The sequence below is a fragment of the Hesperophylax consimilis genome, chromosome 1 (genome assembly GCF_061612785.1).
Source record: "Hesperophylax consimilis isolate HC1 chromosome 1, BYU_Hcon_1.0, whole genome shotgun sequence".
NCBI lineage: Eukaryota > Metazoa > Arthropoda > Insecta > Trichoptera > Limnephilidae > Hesperophylax > Hesperophylax consimilis.
The window spans coordinates 25,035,757-25,055,385 of NC_142836.1; the positions used below are offsets into that span (position 1 = coordinate 25,035,757).

At 34.1% G+C, this 19,629-nt stretch overlaps 1 protein-coding gene across 1 annotated transcript in view; it reads right to left on the minus strand.

Annotated features, from left to right (window-relative positions):
- The window catches only part of LOC149426516 (uncharacterized), an 89,515-nt gene extending 70,248 nt beyond the window's left edge, over positions 1-19,267 (minus strand). The window contains exons 1-3 of the mRNA XM_089631469.1: positions 19,129-19,267; positions 18,280-18,731; positions 14,938-14,983 (exon numbers count right to left, since the gene is read on the minus strand). Of these exons, the coding sequence (XP_089487595.1) occupies positions 14,938-14,983; positions 18,280-18,354 (121 nt within the window). The 5' untranslated portion in view covers positions 18,355-18,731; positions 19,129-19,267. The remainder of the gene's footprint in view (positions 1-14,937; positions 14,984-18,279; positions 18,732-19,128) is intronic.
- Between the last annotated feature and the right edge of the window lie 362 nt (positions 19,268-19,629).

Genomic DNA, 19,629 nt, shown 5'->3' on the forward strand with positions numbered 1-19,629 from the left:
ACTGCCACTGCCATATTACCTGTCGTACGGAAAAAGCAGGTTTCCATTGCCCCTTTCAATCTGGCCAAACTGAAATTTCGTAAACACTTATGTATTTTGATATTGTATACTGAATCTTTGAGGTATGTAATAACAACAGGTTTATTGTGCTTATCTGATTAGCAAGTCGTGGAAAATCGATAATCTCGATTAGATATGTTTCCTATGCCAGAAAAAGCACAGTAGATAGTGACTGTACCTATGTTTTATCTTTTTATACAGGGGTCACCTTTGTGGAGGCTGTGTGGGAGAACTTTACTTGTTGTCATTAATTCAAGACCCATGTTGTAAGGGATAGGAAACACGCAAGCCGGCAAGTCCCTTATGTTTAGCGATAGTATTTTGGAGCACCTTCCATTGAAATACCGGTACAACGAAAACGGAATTCCAGCCTGTCGTTCGTGTTCTAATGATTGCAATCGGATGCAGCCTTGAAAGACTAGGGAAATCTATCAGAGCTGCTCGTTTATTCATTTCGTCAGGATTTTTATCCAGGTATCTACCGTAGGACGCACTTGAGATGGGTATAACGTCACAGTTATGCACTGTAATATAATATATATTTTTAAGCATTCATACATAATCGTATACTTAGAATATTTTACTATAGAGAATGAGAAGACCGCCAAGATGAAACGATTGTCAACCCAAAAAAATACTGATAATGTAAAACCAGACACTCATTTTTTGGGTCATTATTAAGATTACACGTGATCGGGACAACCTTATACTTCTTTTAGAGCACAACAACATTAGTTTATATATATTCTTATCAATAAAAAGTTACCTAACAAAGGAGGTCAATTGATTCGTTAAGTTAATAATTATAGTAGCCGTTTTACGTGCTCAAATTAGATTACGGCCAAAGCGAATCAAATTAAACATACCGGATTAACCGGATACAGTACTGATCCACACTTTATAATACATCATTATACTGAGACAGGTTCGTATTAAGGCCTTTAGAGTATCTACAAATTTACACGACTGATAGAAAATAAACTTTTTGAAAATAAACATTTATTATTATTTTGAAATGTAACATAGATAGAATTTAATGTTTTGTTTATATCGTTTCACTATCTTTATATTTAGAAACCAACTTCAACTATTATTACTTGCTATATATAACATTTTTTAAGGAACTATATCTACACGCTTTCCGTAATAGCTACTAACTGCATACGTTGTGGAATTAGAGAGGAGAAATAAATAAACTAGATCGATAATAGAGCTATTTCATGTTTCTAAAAATTAATGTCAAATTATTGTAACCTTCATAGACTACGTATATCTTCAATAATGAAATGCAGATTTTATTTTTTTATTTTTATTTATTTATTTTATTTATACGCCCATTGGGCTTTTATTACATACATAGTTCTTAAGAAAAATATTCTGAAGATTGTAAGTTCACAATAGTAACAGTAATAATACATTTAACCATATCCATTTGACATATTATAACAGCAAGTAAATAGTAAATGCATACAACAATTATTTGTAGGTATAAACCTCTTGTACAAAAATAAGAATATGTATTGTTAACAAAATATAGAGCGTTTGACTGGTTATCGTGGCCTGTTAAATCGAGGGCGTTCGGTCTGCCATTTTACATACATATTTTAAATAGATAAACGAGTCCTATTTTTTTTCTATGGTGAAGCCAAATTGGTGATGCGTATGGTCAAAACCTTCACATATACATAATTGCCTAAACAACACTAGCACCTACTGCATATAAATCGTATTCGATTTAATTTTTTTTTTAAATATGGAAGTAATTATGTATTTAGAGCAGTGTTTTTCAATCTGTGGGTCGCGACCCCTAGGGGGGTCGCGAAGCCTTCCTCGGGGGGTCGCCGGCATTCAATAAGAATAGGATTCGAAGCCAAAAAGGCGAGGTTTTAACCACAATAAAAACACTATTTCAGTGATAAGGATGAGTTTGTTTATTTTTCAAATCTTTGTGCTATTTTCGATATGTTAATTATCAAATCATTTTCTAAGTTAAGTATGTTTCTCTTTTTAGTTTTAATGTCCACCATTGAAGAAAATGGCAGTTCACATAATTATGAAGTGGTAAATGGGACTAATAATTTTAGAGCTTTCCTTGCCAGCTCTGGGAACTGTTCTTTTGTTTTCATCCAAAACACGTCAACACTTTGGGGCATCCAAGTCAAAGTCGCACAAAGCCTTACCAACTTACCTCGTACTTAATTTCAAAGCTCTCGCTGCCTCCTTGCGGAGTGTAAGCCGTAATAATGAATATAAGTACCAAAATAGATAAAATAATTAACTTTTTGTCTGTATCTATGGCCAAATGGGGTCGCCAGAATTTTTCAACCCGTAAAGGAGGGTAAAGGGGTCGCATATTCAAAAAGATTGAAAACCACTGATTTAAAGGATTAGCAGAAATATTGGGTTTAAATGTATAGGGAAAGTATCGTTGGTCAAATCCCCCCCTGGCGAGCCTCTACGGAGCACGCACGCGACGATTAGCGCTAATAAATTCAATCAGCTGCACCTCATATTCCTGTTTGGCAGTTGGAGAGATGCCCTGCTATCATTACACAGGCAAACTAATCAGTGTAAGCAGGTGTGACCACTGGCACTAGCCTCCATCTTACCATTTCCACCGTCCCGGCTTGCGGCACTGCACTCGTGTGCCTGCACTCGTTACAATGCATGTCCGAGCGCCGAATAGCAATCTGTAAACCTGTACAAGAGGAATTGATGAACAGATTGCGATCGGCAGCACGCTCAAAAGAATCGAAATTCTGGACAGCTTCATTGATCATTTTCTTTTATAGAAACGTAAGTTAACATGTTGTTTCACAGAATTTGAACAATTCATCAAATTTCAAAGTAAAGGTTATTTTTATGTTCTATTTATTGTATGATTAGTTGTTGGCCAGTTGTTTCACAAAACTGAAATAAAATAGTACTTAAATAGAACTTGCATATTAATTTTGAAATTTGATAAATTGTTCAAATTCTGAGATTGGGATCAAATATCAGATGATATTGTTAAAGATAATTTATGAATAGAAAGTATGTACCTTCGACGAGACTCAAGAATAAGGACGTCGACCAATGTATGTACTTTTGACGGCGAACGCGAGCGGCCTGGATTGGAGAATCGATACCCTGAGGTTTTGCAAGGAGGGTCTTGGTCTGAAGAGCTGGATAGGGTCGCCTGGAGGCGCCTTGTCGTAGCGAAGCGACGCGAGGGTCCCTGACTCGAAGAAGATGGGATGGGTAAAATAACTGAATACAGTATTTTAAAAAGCATTAATATAACCAGAAATAAGACAATCTTCGAAACGTAGGAATCTACGAGGTTGTGGGTTCAACTACCGCTCAGGGCAAAAAATAAATATTATGAACATGAATTTTGTCAATAAATACATATAGGCGCAGCCAGGTCTTGGCTTTGTGATACTGACTGGTATACAGTTGGATGAACCTTGCATACAGGCTTTTAGAGCTGTGGCAAAAATGAACACTGATAAATAAATAAAATCAATATGTAAAATAACAACATTGAGAAACAAGGAGAAAACACTTTTCTTCGATAGTTGAATCATTATTTTGCATCATCATTGAATTAAAAAAAACTTTAATCTGTTTACCTTATAAAGTTGATAAAGATAGGTGTGTACTTTGTAACTTCTGTGAAGATTAGGAGAATAATAATGTATTTGAAGATAATACAGTATGTACATTATAAAATATAAAGATTTGTTTGTTGGAAATTATTTTATTCTAAGTTAGTTGTATGTTATTTTATTCCTTGTAAAGGGTCCTTACCGCGAAAATTCACAAAAGCAGCTGAAAAAAATCACTAATATATTATTATTTTGTAAAATTCACAATGCAATAATATTGTTTTTTAAGTGCTTATTTACAAGCGATAAAACCGATTCGGCTAGTGAGACCATTAATAGGAATAATGACTAATGAATAGATTGACTGGTACGTGACAAAGTTCAAAGCAATTTTGAGAGCAGACGACACGTCTGAAGCAACCAATGATCAATGTTTAAAAATATGACTACGATGGACTTCTATCCTCTCTTCCCACATACGCCAACTGTTACCGTGTCACACCTGGTTAATGTGTAGATATTTTGTTTATTTTTTATCATGCTTCTATTGTTTAAGAAATCACACGACCTACTTGGAGGTGAAATAAAACAGCAAGCATGCACTACGGCAAAACGTGATAGAGGAGGTAATTAGTGACTATTGACGTAGGTACTCAGAATAATAATAAAAACATAAGATTTAATATTACTTTAGTATGTATTGTGAATTTTTATTACATTTGAGGACGTGCTCATATAACAATACTATTTTAATTCTGCTGTCGAAAAACTTTTCAGAGTAGTGGAACGCGTGCTGACACTGCCGACTGGTGTTGGTTCTAGGAGTTCTTCATCCGCATCTTCTAGAATGGTGCGGGATCGTAATGTACATTTTCAAATGATCGAATAAACGAGAGATTTCGATTAGTGAATAATCGAATTCAATCGATCAAAACTCAATTAGGTAAAACTAGAAAATCTTAATTAGATTAAAATATCCCTGAATCGCACAACGAGACACCAAATGAAAATACAGAAGTTTTTGGGGAAACTTTATTTTCGACATTTCCTTTAGGAAATAAAATTCTCGGCGGAATACAGAAAGCATTGTAAAATATCTTTAAGCGGGTTCGGCTCGCGGGTCGGTAAGGAATCGACGAAAAAACCGAATGCAGTAAGAAGGCGTGATACCATGGCGCCAGTATACGGATCGGTGCGGCACGGGAGCGGTGTTGCGTACTTCCTTCCATTGCTCGCATTCTTACTGCATCCGATTTATGACAATTCCTTACCGACCCGTGAGAGAGCGAGATAGGAGTAAAGTGTAAAATAAATGCATATAATTAAGTACATAATATAAAATGTTGGAAAAGATAATCATAATATTTGTAGAGCTTCATTGCTTTTGCTGTCCTCATTTTGAAGCCTTTATTGCTCATGATCCAATGCTGTTTTCTGTAATGCCATGCAAAGTGGACTATCAACGGGCCACCGCGATATGCATTGAACGATATTTTATGCTAATTATTACTGCACACGAATGACTGCAAATAATCGTAAAAATATGTTATCCTCCATGTAAGCCTCGGTACAGTCTTCGATATTAACCACGTAGATATATTGAGGTAGGAGTCTACACTACAAATCAATCGAAAAACCTTGAATTATGTAAATTTGAAAATTAGGTATCACTGCGTCTAATTTTACTAATAACTAATATTATTTTATGTATACGTGTGTACGTGCACAATTCCACATATTATGGAGAAAAAATATGATAAAAAAGATAGTAATGTTCTACGTTTCAGTAGCGTGGAGAAAACTATTCAACGTTTTCAAGTATAAAAAGTTATTGCTTGGTATTTTAGTAAGGAAACTGAAACTCCGTTTGTTTAGCTTCTTAGAATCAGTCCACCTTTAAAACTTGGTTTGGTTAGCATCTTAGAATCAGTTCATCAGTCCTCTTTTAAAACTTCGTTTGGTTAGCATCTTAAAATCAGTTCATCAGTCCTCTTTAAAAACTTCGATTAGTTAGCTTCTTAGAATCAGTTCATCAGTCCTCTTTTAAAACTTCGTTTGGTTAGCTTCTTAAAATCAGTTCATCAGTCCTCTTTAAAAACTTCGATTAGTTAGCTTCTTAGAATCAGTTCATCAGTCCTCTTTTAAAACTTCGTTTGGTTAGCTTCTTAAAATCAGTTCATCAGTCCTCTTTAAAAACTTCGATTAGTTAGCTTCTTAGAATCAGTTCATCAGTCCTCTTTTAAAACTTCGTTTGGTTAGCATCTTAAAATCAGTTCATCAGTCCTCTTTAAAAACTTCGATTAGTTAGCTTCTTAGAATCAGTTCATCAGTCCTCTTTTAAAACTTCGTTTGGTTAGCTTCTTAAAATCAGTTCATCAGTCCTCTTTAAAAACTTCGATTAGTTAGCTTCTTAGAATCAGTTCATCAGTCCTCTTTAAAAACTTCGATTAGTTAGCTTCTTAGAATCAGTTCATCAGTCCTCTTTTAAAACTTCGTTTGGTTAGCATCTTAAAATCAGTTCATCAGTCCTCTTTAAAAACTTCGATTAGTTAGCTTCTTAGAATCAGTTCATCAGTCCTCTTTTAAAACTTCGTTTGGTTAGCTTCTTAAAATCAGTTCATCAGTCCTCTTTAAAAACTTCGATTAGTTAGCTTCTTAGAATCAGTTTATTGGGCCTCTTTTAAAATATTTTCCATCTCTTCGGCTACAAAAATACCAAACAAAAACTTTTCTTCTAAAAAAAAGAACATTTTCATTTAAAAAAAGACCAACTACTCGGCACTGCTATCTCATCCATCTTTGCCATTATAATCAGCAATCAATTAGCTTTACATAATATTATGATAATCATTTAATTGAAAATACATATTTACGTATTCCACGAAAGATATTCAAATGGCTAAATAATTGTCTTTATCACGTAAGAATATCAAAAACATCAGCAGCGAAACACGAAACGAAAGAAAGCCAGAAATAACAAATTTCAACAGGTTATTCAGGATGTTATGACAGATGCTGTAGTGGTATGAACCTTAAATCACTATACCTCGATGAATATTCTTTGAGAATTCTTTTCGTATTGAGTAAATAATAATACTTGAAACCAATGACATTACAATACATCTAGACCCGTTATAAGCAAGAAACACTCTTGTTTACAATAAATTCTTCTTCGTGTATGTCAAAGATAGACATTCAAATAATATATGGGTATGAACGATATAAACAATAGGACAATAGGGGGTGTTTTTGTATCTAAAAGTTGCGTCGAATACTACATTTTTCCTCAAGGATATGACTGAGTTGAGAAGAGACACTTACTCGCTTACACTAAGACGAATACGGAATGCTGTATGAGATTGCATTCGAATGCGCGTGTGTTTTTATATACCTATATTATATAGAAGTCACCTGCGACAGATAAAAAAATGTTTTTTTAAACAGCGCCAACTGTTGGACGTAAAAACAAAACGCGCAATTGTTTCTCCTTCTAATCTGTACACATAGACTGAGCCTCAGCAACGCATGGTAGGTTACAGCTAGTAATAAATAATATGCGTGTGACAAAGATCAACATGAAATGTTAATTGTTTTTTCTAGTATTTTCCGTGTAACGCAAACACTTTGTCATCACACAAGAAAGCATTTTGGCACCTTTTATGCAATTTAGTTAGAGGTAGCACACGACCTTACGCGATGCTACTAAAACTACGAAATCTAAAGCACGACAATTGGCGTTTTTGTTAGTTTGCCTTTTTGAGAGTTCTACAACGGGTCTATATGAATTGTAACGTCATTGCTTGAAATACTTTTAACTATTTATTTTCATACTATGGTGAAGTCTTAAATACCAGCGGGTGGACAAAGCTAAGTACACAAGGTTCAGTCACCAGGAAATATCGCCCGATTCGAAACATGAGAGTTATGTTCATACATGATGGTAGGTAGGCTTCTATACATATATACTATAGTAGGTATGTTACCTAGGGATATATTTATATGTAAGTATGTATGTAGAATTAACTATTATTGGCACAGATAACCACGATATTTACATTAGGGGCGTCTCCGATAAGTTTGCACATCTGCAAAGCATGTTTATTATGAGGGAATTTCGTTGGTTAGAGTGTAAACTAAAGTATTCGAATTTAGGATAATTGTGCTTTTTCAATGCTTCCAATTGCTTTCAATGCAAAATACACTTTTCCGTGCACACGGAAAATTATAATATTATAAAACTGACAAATGAAATGTAAGTAATACAATATATAACTTTTCCCTGATTAATAAACGTGTTTAAAGTTTTTCTGATAAATAACCATTTATCCTACACGGTTGTATATCACTCGTGTAAAATTGAAGAAAAGTTAGAATTAGTAAGGCCCCTAGAATTTAGAATAATATTACTGTTTGTGGTGGTATAATTTTCAATTGGAATTCTAAAGGTGCGACTTTTCATTGCACACATACAATATCAATACTGTCAATTTGATTGTATTATACCAAATCTATCGATTTTAAGATAAGAATAACGGGAAAACAAGCTGACGTATTGCGCAGTTGGCTTTATCGGACATTTAATACATTTTATCAGCGATGATAAAATATTGCGATAGCTCAGTTGTATGTAGCGTTTGATACAGAGCTTCAGATGTGGACTTATGTATGTATTAAATGACTTTCTGAATGTCAACGCACACTATATTCATACGTAAGAACTAGAACCACAAAAGTTACGAAAACACAGGTATCGAGTTGCGAGGCCTTCGGAAACCCGCCGAGATGAAGTCATCGAAACATTTCAAGAAGCGGCCTGTTATTGTGTCGGATTTTTTTACTGTTTCCTCGAAGTGTTTGAAACTCGTTCGAACAAACATTCCCCTTGGGACATTATTCAATCGATCTCACAAAAGCGCTTATTAACAAAAGGTGTAAAGTTTTGTTTGTAGGTAACATTACAGGAACAGTGGAACAAGCACACCCTTCAGGAGGCTATAAATATAATGTAAGGGAATGGAGGCCGGGTGGGCCATGGGCCCGAAGGAGAGGGGGATGTGAGAATTGTTGAGGTGAGACTAATACTAAATACTGTTGAAACATTGTTATGTTGTTTGTGAGGGTCAGGTGGAGAGTACCAGGGGCAAATTAACTATTCAATGGCCCTACACGCGTCACCAATTAGGCCCTCTATAGATTAAAGAAAAATAATTATACCTAAAATTGGTGGAGCACACGTAAAACCACAGGTTTATTGTATTGAAGACACGGGAGGATGAAGATGTTATGAATAACAACAAAAATTACTCCCTAAAAATAAAGTTTTTATTGTGATACCATCAACTTTAAAATTTCTGTTAAAACCTAAAAAAATTGGTTGGACTGAGGATTGAACCTTCCTACGCATCAGGAACTGGAGTAGACAACTCTACCAAACCTCGCCAAATGCTGATCGGGTGGGACTCACATATTATCTGCTGTAATGTCATCCGATTTCAGATAAATGAAAATATGTCCGGGTTTGTGTATGTGACTGCCACCACTGCCGAGTTTCAACTCGATCGGATGTCAGGAAGTGGGTTAATGTCCGCTTCCAAGATTTGCATTCATTCATTACCAAAAACGAAAGTGAAATTCAAATACGTAGATGTATTTAAAAAAAAACATTTTCGAACTCCTTAATTATCTCAGATATTGTATGACCTGTAATAAACGATTGTGACTTTTGATTGGGTACCTAACTACATATATTCAATAAGGGCGCAAACAAAACTTGAACTCTAATTTATTTTAACATTTAGGGGCTCCTTATCAGCGCGGAGCTCAGAGTATCGATAAATCCACCCTTGTACGAGACGCAAGTAAAACTTTTGCTATGTATTATAATGGTTATAGTTTATAAGGCATGTCAGAGATACTCGCTTTTTAGTTATGAAATGTATTAATAATAATATTTGGTTGATTTGTATAGCGCTGTTTTTGTGCAAAATCACCTCAAGGGCGCTGTACAAATATATAATACATCTATAAATGTACATTTGTTTTTATTCTTATTTATTTATATTTTGTTCAGGCAGATAATATACAATACCACACATACCTGGTAAGTCACTTGAGATTAACACTGTTAATTGTTTATTAGAGAAATTTAGATACGGTTCGCAAGCACAGGGTATAATTGGACTTTCCGGTATTTATATTAATTATGTGTATTTTATGTTCTTCAATGAGCGTGTTTAGGAAAGGAAAAGCAAATTGTATGCTGGGCTACCACCTTATACTGTAGTAACCTACAGTAAAAGGTTTTGATCAGAATTCATCTTCCTAAACGTGATTCGTAACTCGATATAAGACAGATTTCAAATAATGTAAATCCAATAAGAAAATTGTGATTAGGATGTATTATAGGCAATACAAGAATACTACTCTCAGGCAGGTAGACCTGAATTGCTTTAGGGCCTACTGTAAAACATAGGAATATAATAAAGAAACCCAACGACATTTTTTGACAGTCCAGTTTTACATTCCCGCCAAATTCTAAACACACATGTGTGCGCCATTGTTAAAAATAAAATTCTTTAAAACATACACAGGAATGTGCGACTCACTTCTTGATCATCTCGACTACAAACAAAACGGAAGAACGGCCGTATGGAATGGATGGTATCGAGTTTCAGTAATAATAATAGAGATCTCTTTCATTCTACTGTTATATTTGGTATTTCAGTTTGCGGCAGATGTTAGGCCCGATGCACACGCGGCCGATGCCCGCCAATTGCCTGCAGCTTGGGACTTGGGGTGGGAGGTTTCCTCAACAACTACTATCTATAAAAATCTATTCAAAATTGACAAAAGGCTTTTAATTTGACGTTGGTTGGATGAGCTCAACACTTCTAAATTAAAGGAAGAAGATGAATTGCCCTGTGGTTTGATAGGTACATATATAGGTATATACTGGTATCTTGCAAGAAAAATATTAAATTATAATTCTGGACTTATATTGAAGGGAAGAACATTTTTTAATGATACGATCCAGTATTTGAATAAAAAAGCTAAGAACAAACGGCTGAGTGTGTTCCTTCTTTTAGGGCTTAATTTGAATCCCCTTTTCTTCTCAGATTCACAGATGTCTACCTACCTACCATGTATCTATCACATAAGCCCAGTTATTTCGAAGAAATTCGCGTGTGTTATAAAGTCATTTAGCGCCATTTTGTTTTTTTACATTTGAAAGGTCCCCGTTAAACGCCGATTCTAGGTGCGTTTCAGATTTCTATCAAATTGTAATAAGCTGCCAAGTATAATAACACGATACCTGTCCTCTTGCTGATCACATAAAACGGACTTAGAACCCGTAATTAAGGGGAACCTTTCAACTGTCAAAAAACAAAAAGCTGCTGAATGGCCACTTGATGAAAATGTTACATTTGAAATTCTGTGAAACAACCATTAGGTTATTAGGTTATTAAGTAAATTTATCAATATGAAATGTGGTGACAAAAAAAAACATGGGTTTTCTTATTTTGTATTAGTGAAAACCGGTGCCTATTCAAAGAAAAATATTAGACCTCATCTTCCTTTCATCAACAATATTAAAAGAAATGATTTAATCGCATGTCAATTGTGGTGAAAATATATACCAATGATGAGGTTTCCGCAGACTTAAATTGATAGTTGATGTGGTTATGACAAACTGTCCCGTGATATTACAACGTGATAAAATTAATATGCATGCGCTCTTCGCCGCATTGTATTGTCTCATCGCAGTATTATTTTTATTATAATTAACATTTGGTTAGATAGTTGCTTATAACAGAATACTTTTATTTCAAATAGGGGATTTCATACAGTTTGATAATGCCTTCAGAGGGCGAAACAGCTGTCACGCGTAATAATAATTACACAGCTTGTTTAAAAATAAACTTTTTTATAAACCCAATAACAATATTATTGAATATATAAAAAATAAAATAATAAAATGGAGTTCTACAAATTAAACTTAATAACAATAAAAAAAATAGATTTCATGCAGTATACCTACTCGTGAAACAATGTAATAAAATAATAATTTGGAAAATTAATTAAATACTTTTATGGTTTATTTTATTCGAAATTGCATAATAAAGAGGAAGGGATTGTTTTTATTAAATTGTCTATTGTTTACGAAATTTATACAGATAAGATTTGTAGACTCACGAGGAAAATATGTATAAAATTACAAAGTGCTAAAAACACCAGAAAACTTTGTGGGCTTTCGAAATCAATATTTCGTGGGGAGAATCCCTTATTCAATGATAATACGTAATATTTAATCACCAAAGAAGGAATAATAAAAAAATCTAAACGAACATGAAAGAAATAAAACAAAAAGTAACGGTCGTATCTGGGAATCGCACCCAGCATCTCAGATCTGGATTCCAGATTCAGATCTCAATGAATATACAGAATTTGATCATATTTCAAAGTTAAAATTCAAGTTCTATAATTATTTCATCATGTGCCGGTTGTTTGACGGTACGTAAATTGTAACAGAACTTGAATTAAACTTTTACAGAACTTGAATTTAAACTTCAAAATTTGATGAATTGTTCAAATTCTGTAAAACAACCCGTCTGAAATATTACATATATAGGTATAACCTTCAAGAGTTATTCCAATAAATTGAATAATATATAGTTTCACTAAGTTCACATCGATTTAAGATGTTTCCAAATAATTTTAATGTAGCGCGATTGTCTAATGCGTATTCATTAAATATATAAATTTCAGAACCAAAAAGCATTGCTTTCTTTTCAATGTTATTGAAACAGTCCCAGACCGCTAATATTCAGTAGTGGAGATGACAAAAAGGCAGTTACAGCCGTAAAAATAATATTATAGTTAGTCCATGAACGTTATCTTTTTCTGTTCATATTAGCAGGTAACAGTTACAGAGTTCCATGAAAACTCAACACAGTGACTATTCAACACACCTTTAAAAAGTGATATTATATGTCATTAAAAACGATAAAAAAAATTTTTAAACCTAGCCTAACCTACTTAACCCAGTTAATAAAGTTTTTGTTTCATCACTTTCCATGACTTTATATAACTTTTTAAAGATGTGATGAATTATCATTTTGATGATTTATCCGGTCACCCAGTTACAGTTATACATATCGTATTTTGTGCATAAGCGAAAATTTTGTATTCTGTTCCTACTTCTTCCTCACCGATGTAAATAGGCAAAATTAAAATGTTTTTTTTTTCTGAATGTTAATACATATTCATAAATGGTGACACAGTGATAAGTTGAGGCTATAAGTTTTTTTAATGGCATATTATGTGTGGCGGAATTTAAATTCGCCGAAATCCCGGCAAATGCCCCACTTTATAAAATTGCACAAGTCTCTTCACGGAATTGGGGTAAACTGTGTTGGTAATGTGTTACTATAAAATAAAACTCTCAGGGGGACGCCAGCTGCCTCGTTGCTCTGTTCTGCTATAGTCGACAGTCACCAGCAGGCGTTAGATTCACTGCAGAGGATGCGTTCCACTTTAATCACGAGAGAAACCGATTCGCTGATTGAGAATTGACTAAACTACAGTGGGCGTTAATAATTATGTATATTACGTGTTCTGATGTATGATGTGGCTGGTTCAACAAGACCTCATTGTGCGGCTGAAAATCGATATAAAATATCCAACTTTGACCGTTGCCCCACGGGTCGGTAAGCAATCGACATAAACCGAATGCTACAATACGTTCGAACAACAAATGAAGTTCGCTATAGTAACGGTCTGCAGAGCAGTTCAGTGTAGAACTTTTCTTCGCAGGGTCTCGCAGAATTTGACCAGATGGACGACGGGCTTAGTGTTAAACGGATTAATTTTGAAAAAACATTAAAAATTTGAGAAAAAACTATCGCATTTTATTAAATTGTCAAATATGTAAAACGAAGGTGCTCCCAATGTCCCAGGGAGGAGATAATATTAATAATAGTCATAATATGCATATTAACATAGGAAAAACTTTTATCCGTGTTGATGCCTATTCTGTTTACCAGATACAAAAACTGAAGGGAAAATCCTGTATGTAATCATCTTTGAATACCTTCACCAAATATAAAAATTTTAAATTCCAAAAACTCTGTGGGATAATGAAAAACTTCTTTTCATTTTCGTGCTTCATCCTTAGCAGATTTATAATCAAAAATTAACTGGAGCTAGAATGGTGGTCTGGCAGCAACAATGGAAATGATTTATACCTTCACCTACATTATCGGGACTGCTATGAAATCAACAAAAATACTCACACTTTTTATTGGCTCGAAAATATCCATGTTCGTAGAATTTTTTAATAAAAATTTTTTACAAAAATGTATAACTTGTAGTTTTTGCGTAATACATTGTACATATTGATGAATAGGGGAGAGGTAGATATTTAAAATAAAATCTTTACCATCTGGAGAGGGAGTCGACGAAAAAAAACTACCGTAATAACCCCACAATACACGGGCATTCAAAACCTAGGGAATTTCTGGGAAAATCTTGACAAACACAAAACATTGTACAAAAATAACGGTACGAAATTTGAGCGGAGTTGATCCTAAATTATTTCACTAGGAAATTGTTGACTCTGGTTTTGTTCAAGGATAATCTGACATCTTCTGTCAATAATTGATCCATTTACGATTGGTACCAAAACCAAATCGGAAATTAGAAATGTCAAAACCAAAAGGCACTATGTCATACAGGTACCTACTTCTGCTATATTGGACCCTACCATTAATTGTTAGTTTGATAAATATAACAAAACTCGTAATAAAATCTAGATACATTTTCAATGTCTGCATGGTTTTGAGTTTTGGGACATTTTGACAATAAATTGGTAACTTTTCCCCATTTTTATATAATTTTAGCAAATTGAATGGTTTGATTTAGCAGTAATGAAAAACAGAATTGAAATATTTCTGATCAAAGATTTGAAAACCTTTTGGGCTACTATGGCCAACGCTCGTTTAAATTGTCGTTGCTAACGGAAAAATGTTGCTGTTTTATTAATGAGCAGATTTCTTCATAAGTCAATTAGGTATACGTCAAATTAAATTTTACCTTGAGAGTAGTTCCTTGATGAACATAATCGGAACAAGAAGATAATAGAATTACGGCTGTCATATTATAAGGTTTTGAGGGTTTTTTAGAAGAATTGGACATAAGTGCGGTTGAAAACATCAAGTATTGTACCTATTGACCAAGACATAAAAAACAACTTTACTACGTACTATCAAAAAATTTAAAATTTATTTACCTGCTACAGGAGACAGCTTTTTGATAACACACCACCGGGATTTCCACTGAAAAAGACAATTCACGAATTAAAACTTTTATTTGGCATTTTACTCCAGAAACTGCGCCATTGCGCCATCCCATCAAATGTTTAATTATAAAAAAAGTGTTTTTTTGTATGTGAAACCGCACAAGAGTCTCAACTGCTCTCGACCGTCTGCAGGGTAGTGAGACTATGGCATCACCAATTCGGTTATGTTGTGAGGCTGCAGATAGCGGGGAAGGGAATGAGATGGGGAAGAGGAAGGTGGGGAAGTACCTGGCTATCCAGATCTGATCAAAAAACACGACCAAAGCCATTTCAAGCATTGTTTCAATTCCGAATGGTGGTCTTACACCAGAGCGATACTAAGAGTATCTTCCACTCTGGACTTACTTATTCTTTCACCAGATACTGAGAGTATCTTCCACTATAGAACGTGCCGCAAATATAAATTAACCTCCAAGAGCCATTTTTACTTTGGATAGGTCGAAAGTCATCGGTACCTATCTACCTATTTAGTTCGAAAAAAAGTTATTTTTATCATAAAAATAACTAGACGATTGTTGTACCTGCTTAATTATTATCTTTCATGGAAAATTAACAAAATACGGTGATAATAGCAAGATTTTACTAAAAAGACCCTGCAATTGAATGCATTACAGTATTATTTATTAGTATTTACTCTCCGTTACGCAAAGTCTACTGATAACACCTAGCACGAGTTACGAAAGAGTAGTAGGTACCTACAAACGTACGAAAGGATTTGCAAAAAATATGGTTTAGCGCTCCGGTGAAACTCGTGATTTAGTGTAATACGTAATGGAATTACCTACACTACCACTGTAAGAATAATGGTAAAGTACATATTGTAAGTACGAATGATATTAGTAGCTACCAGTGGCGTAGTAACAACTAGTAAACCCCGGGGCAAACCTGTTAATAAGCGTTCACAGTGTATGATTATGTTTTTACGTATTACTTCAAAAGACAGGTGCCCACTTTGGAAATAATATTTGCCGAACCAAAAAGTAATTATATGAAATTCCATCGATAGAAAAAATCGCAAAGTACCTACGCTCAAAAAAAAAAGAAACACAACATGTTATAAGTATGAAAAAATACAGCGTTTCTTTAAATGCTACTTAAAGATATTTGTCGACAGATGTTTGCACTATTTGAAATAAGTCGTTTGCACTATTTAAAATTTTCGCCTCCGACTATTAATTAGTATTTTTATTAATATTAGCTCCTTTTAACATTCGTATTTACATATCTCCCTTTCAACCCATCTTCTTCTTCTTTTTGAACGCTTACTACGTAGCCCCTATTAATAAAGCCGTATGCTATGGTATTTCACATAATTTTGAATTTGTTTCGTGCATATTTTGGCATTCGATGTCCTGGCCACTGGTAAATGAATACAATAAATGAGGTAGGTATGTGGAATATAGGTGCAATCACATGATAACGTTATCAACGCCTGTTTGAAAAACTTCGCCAGAGAAGGTCTGCGGAGTTGCATTTTTTGCAATCTAACGTTGGCGTCATTATTTCAACCTTTACACGGGATTATTTACATTTATCGTGAACGTATTTCAATAAATTTACTGCCTATAAATTCGAATCTTAGCACGACGATGACAACGTTACCTACATTGGTTTATTATTCATTAGACATTGTTTTTTTATTAATATTTTAGGTATTCAATTTCAGAATGTATCTATACCAGTGCTTCTCAAACTAGTTTTTTTCTCGCTATGGAGCATTGAAACACTTGATAGGACGTTGCCAACTAATATTTCTAATAATTAATTTATTTACGCCCAAGTGGGCTTTTACATGAAATAAATACATATTATATTACAGTTGACTCAACTATTTGTTGTAGTACCAACAGTAGAGCAACTAATATTACTGATATATAAAATAAGTTACTTAGAGCATAAAGCTATGGATTCACACTAAACGACAAATGACAGGTAAAAATATATATTACCGATTCCGATATGTAAAATAACTTTACCAGAAACAAATTACCAAACAATATAAGATCCTTTAAAAAAACTAAAAAAAAAACTACTTAAAAAATACGAATTTTTTTAACTATAATACATCTATTTTCAAATGTATTTTAAAACCTTTTTTGGTTTGACTGAGGTTTGAAATTTCTTACCCAGGAACTGGAGTCGACAACTCCATCAGATCCAGACCAACCGAGCCGAATTCCGATTGTAACACCGACATTTATTGCCTATATTAACTGCTGTAATGTCATTGAATTACAGAGAAATGCGTAAATATCCGCAAGTGTGTGCGTGATTGCAGCCAAAATATTGATAGAATGCATTGTCATCGACAACGAGTCAATTTGCCGAGTTTCAGCTCGATCGGATTTCGGGTAGTGGGTAATTTTCCACAACCAAGAATTTGCATTCATTTGCTAAAGCAAGAGGAAATCCAGCACCACCGACATTAATAAAATAAATAACACCCGCCAAGCATAGGATTTAGTGGGGGCACATCTTTAAATTAAAATATAGATACCCACATAATTATTTAAATGTAATGTAACCATATATTACAAATATGAATTGTTATTAATAATTATTTTTTAAAATTAATAATTATTTTGTAAACGAGCAGAAGACACAATTTTGTGTAAACAAAATAAATTCTCAATGAAATTCTATCAAAAGATGCGTGAGCCCACCGTGAGCCTGATATTTCGTTTATAAATTAGGTATTGTCACAGAAAAAGTTAGCATTTTGTCTCGTATTTCCAGTCGATACACATATATTTCAATTGGGTACCGCCGCCCCGGGAACTATTTATTGGAAAACCAACACCCCTGCCATTAGTCACCGCAAGTGGTTTACTACGTTTGGTGACCTAGCAGGGTGCCCGGGTTTGTGGGGGTGAGGTTTGTCTAGATCTTGGCGGCGGATGCGTTTGCCGAGACTGGTTGAGGAAGACCTTTTGCCCTCTCCAGTCGGACTGTCTCGACCCAACGCCTTGCACCGCAGTGCAAGGGGAGGAATTAATACGTCCGTCACTCCTGGACAGATTCCTACCACCCCTCATACCTTTTTCCTTCCCAGAACGTCCTCTTCTTCCCTTTCCTAAAAATACCCTCTACACAGCATCCCAACGATGACATGGGCCCTGAGGGAAATTTACCATTAGGTATCTATTTTTTATTTAGTTGTAGGTACTGTGGGTAGGTATGTTAGCGAATATTACAATAATTATTAGTTTATTATTTTGAGACCAATAGACATATAAATATGATGATGTCTGCAATAATTAAAATACAAAGTACCTTTTTTCCATCCCTGAACTTCACCAACCCTTCGATTATGGAGTCCTGATTTGGTCCTTCAACCATTTTCTCCATATTTGAAGCGACTTATCGATGCACGACTCTGTTAATTTAATTTTTGCCTATTTTTTACACAATTCACACACTTCGATGATCAACATCACTTTGTTTTACAGAAGTTCATAGTTTAAATTCCCAAGCTCGCACAAACAAACGATTAATTACTATTAAATAAAAACTTGTAAGTTAATATTAGAAGTTCGAACGATCATAAAAACGAATTATTATGTTCATGTTTATGGCTAGGTACTTTTGCTAAATGACCGCAGAACAATTGCTGCTTCACCACTCGTTCAACACTTTTTTTTATTTATTCAATCTAGTTTATTCACTAATCAAACTTTCACACGTGTTAATATAGATGTACTCATCCCATTTCCAACAGAATCGTCCTGGAAAGCAAAAAATATTGGTATTAATATTTATTGTCAATTACGAAAAGCAATAAAGAACTATTTTTGGAATTTGGTATTAAAAAGCTAAGCACAGTTTTTTGTATGTGGGTACAATAAAGGTTTATTTTACGATTAAAACTGGTAAATATTAATTGATTATGTAAAAAATGTATTTTCATATATGAATTAAAGCTGGCAGTAGCCAGAGAGTAATTTAATAGTAGAATAGGAAAATATGGAAATAACAAGAAAATATCATAATATATTTTGCACGAATTAGCAAACTAGGTATGTATCACGATTCATTGTTGTCTATTTTGAAGTGTCGGTATTTTAATACAAACTTTCAGAAAGTTCGTGAAAGTAAGAAATAAAAGGTATGTTGACGCATTACCATCCACAATGTTGTCAGGATGAAAAAAAAATGTTAACTGAGTAAAATTGCACTGTTTTACGTCAATATCTTACGGTATTTTAAATATTTGATAAAAACCCGCCACGAACACTACCCACACAACTAACTGGCTTCGCGGCCAAAATAAAACTAAAGTTGTCTATGGCCATATGACTTTTGTGATCCATAGATATATTAGTATAGTGTTGCTAACGGTTTAATCGAAACAGAAATTTTAATCGAATTTAGCACATGAGTAAATATTTCTCAGTCTAAAAAAAATACATCAAATCACGCAAATATGGTAATAATATTAAAAGTATAGTTACAAACAAAAATCAAAGTGAATGGTAGAAGAATTCAGGGACGCCTGAGTAAGATATTACACGATCAAGTGCGATCAAGTGAATTAGATATTTGAGTCGGGTTATGTCAAAAGTTAAAATAATATAAGAATGTATATGAGCCGATGTATGAATGTGAATGAGGCAAGGAGTGTGT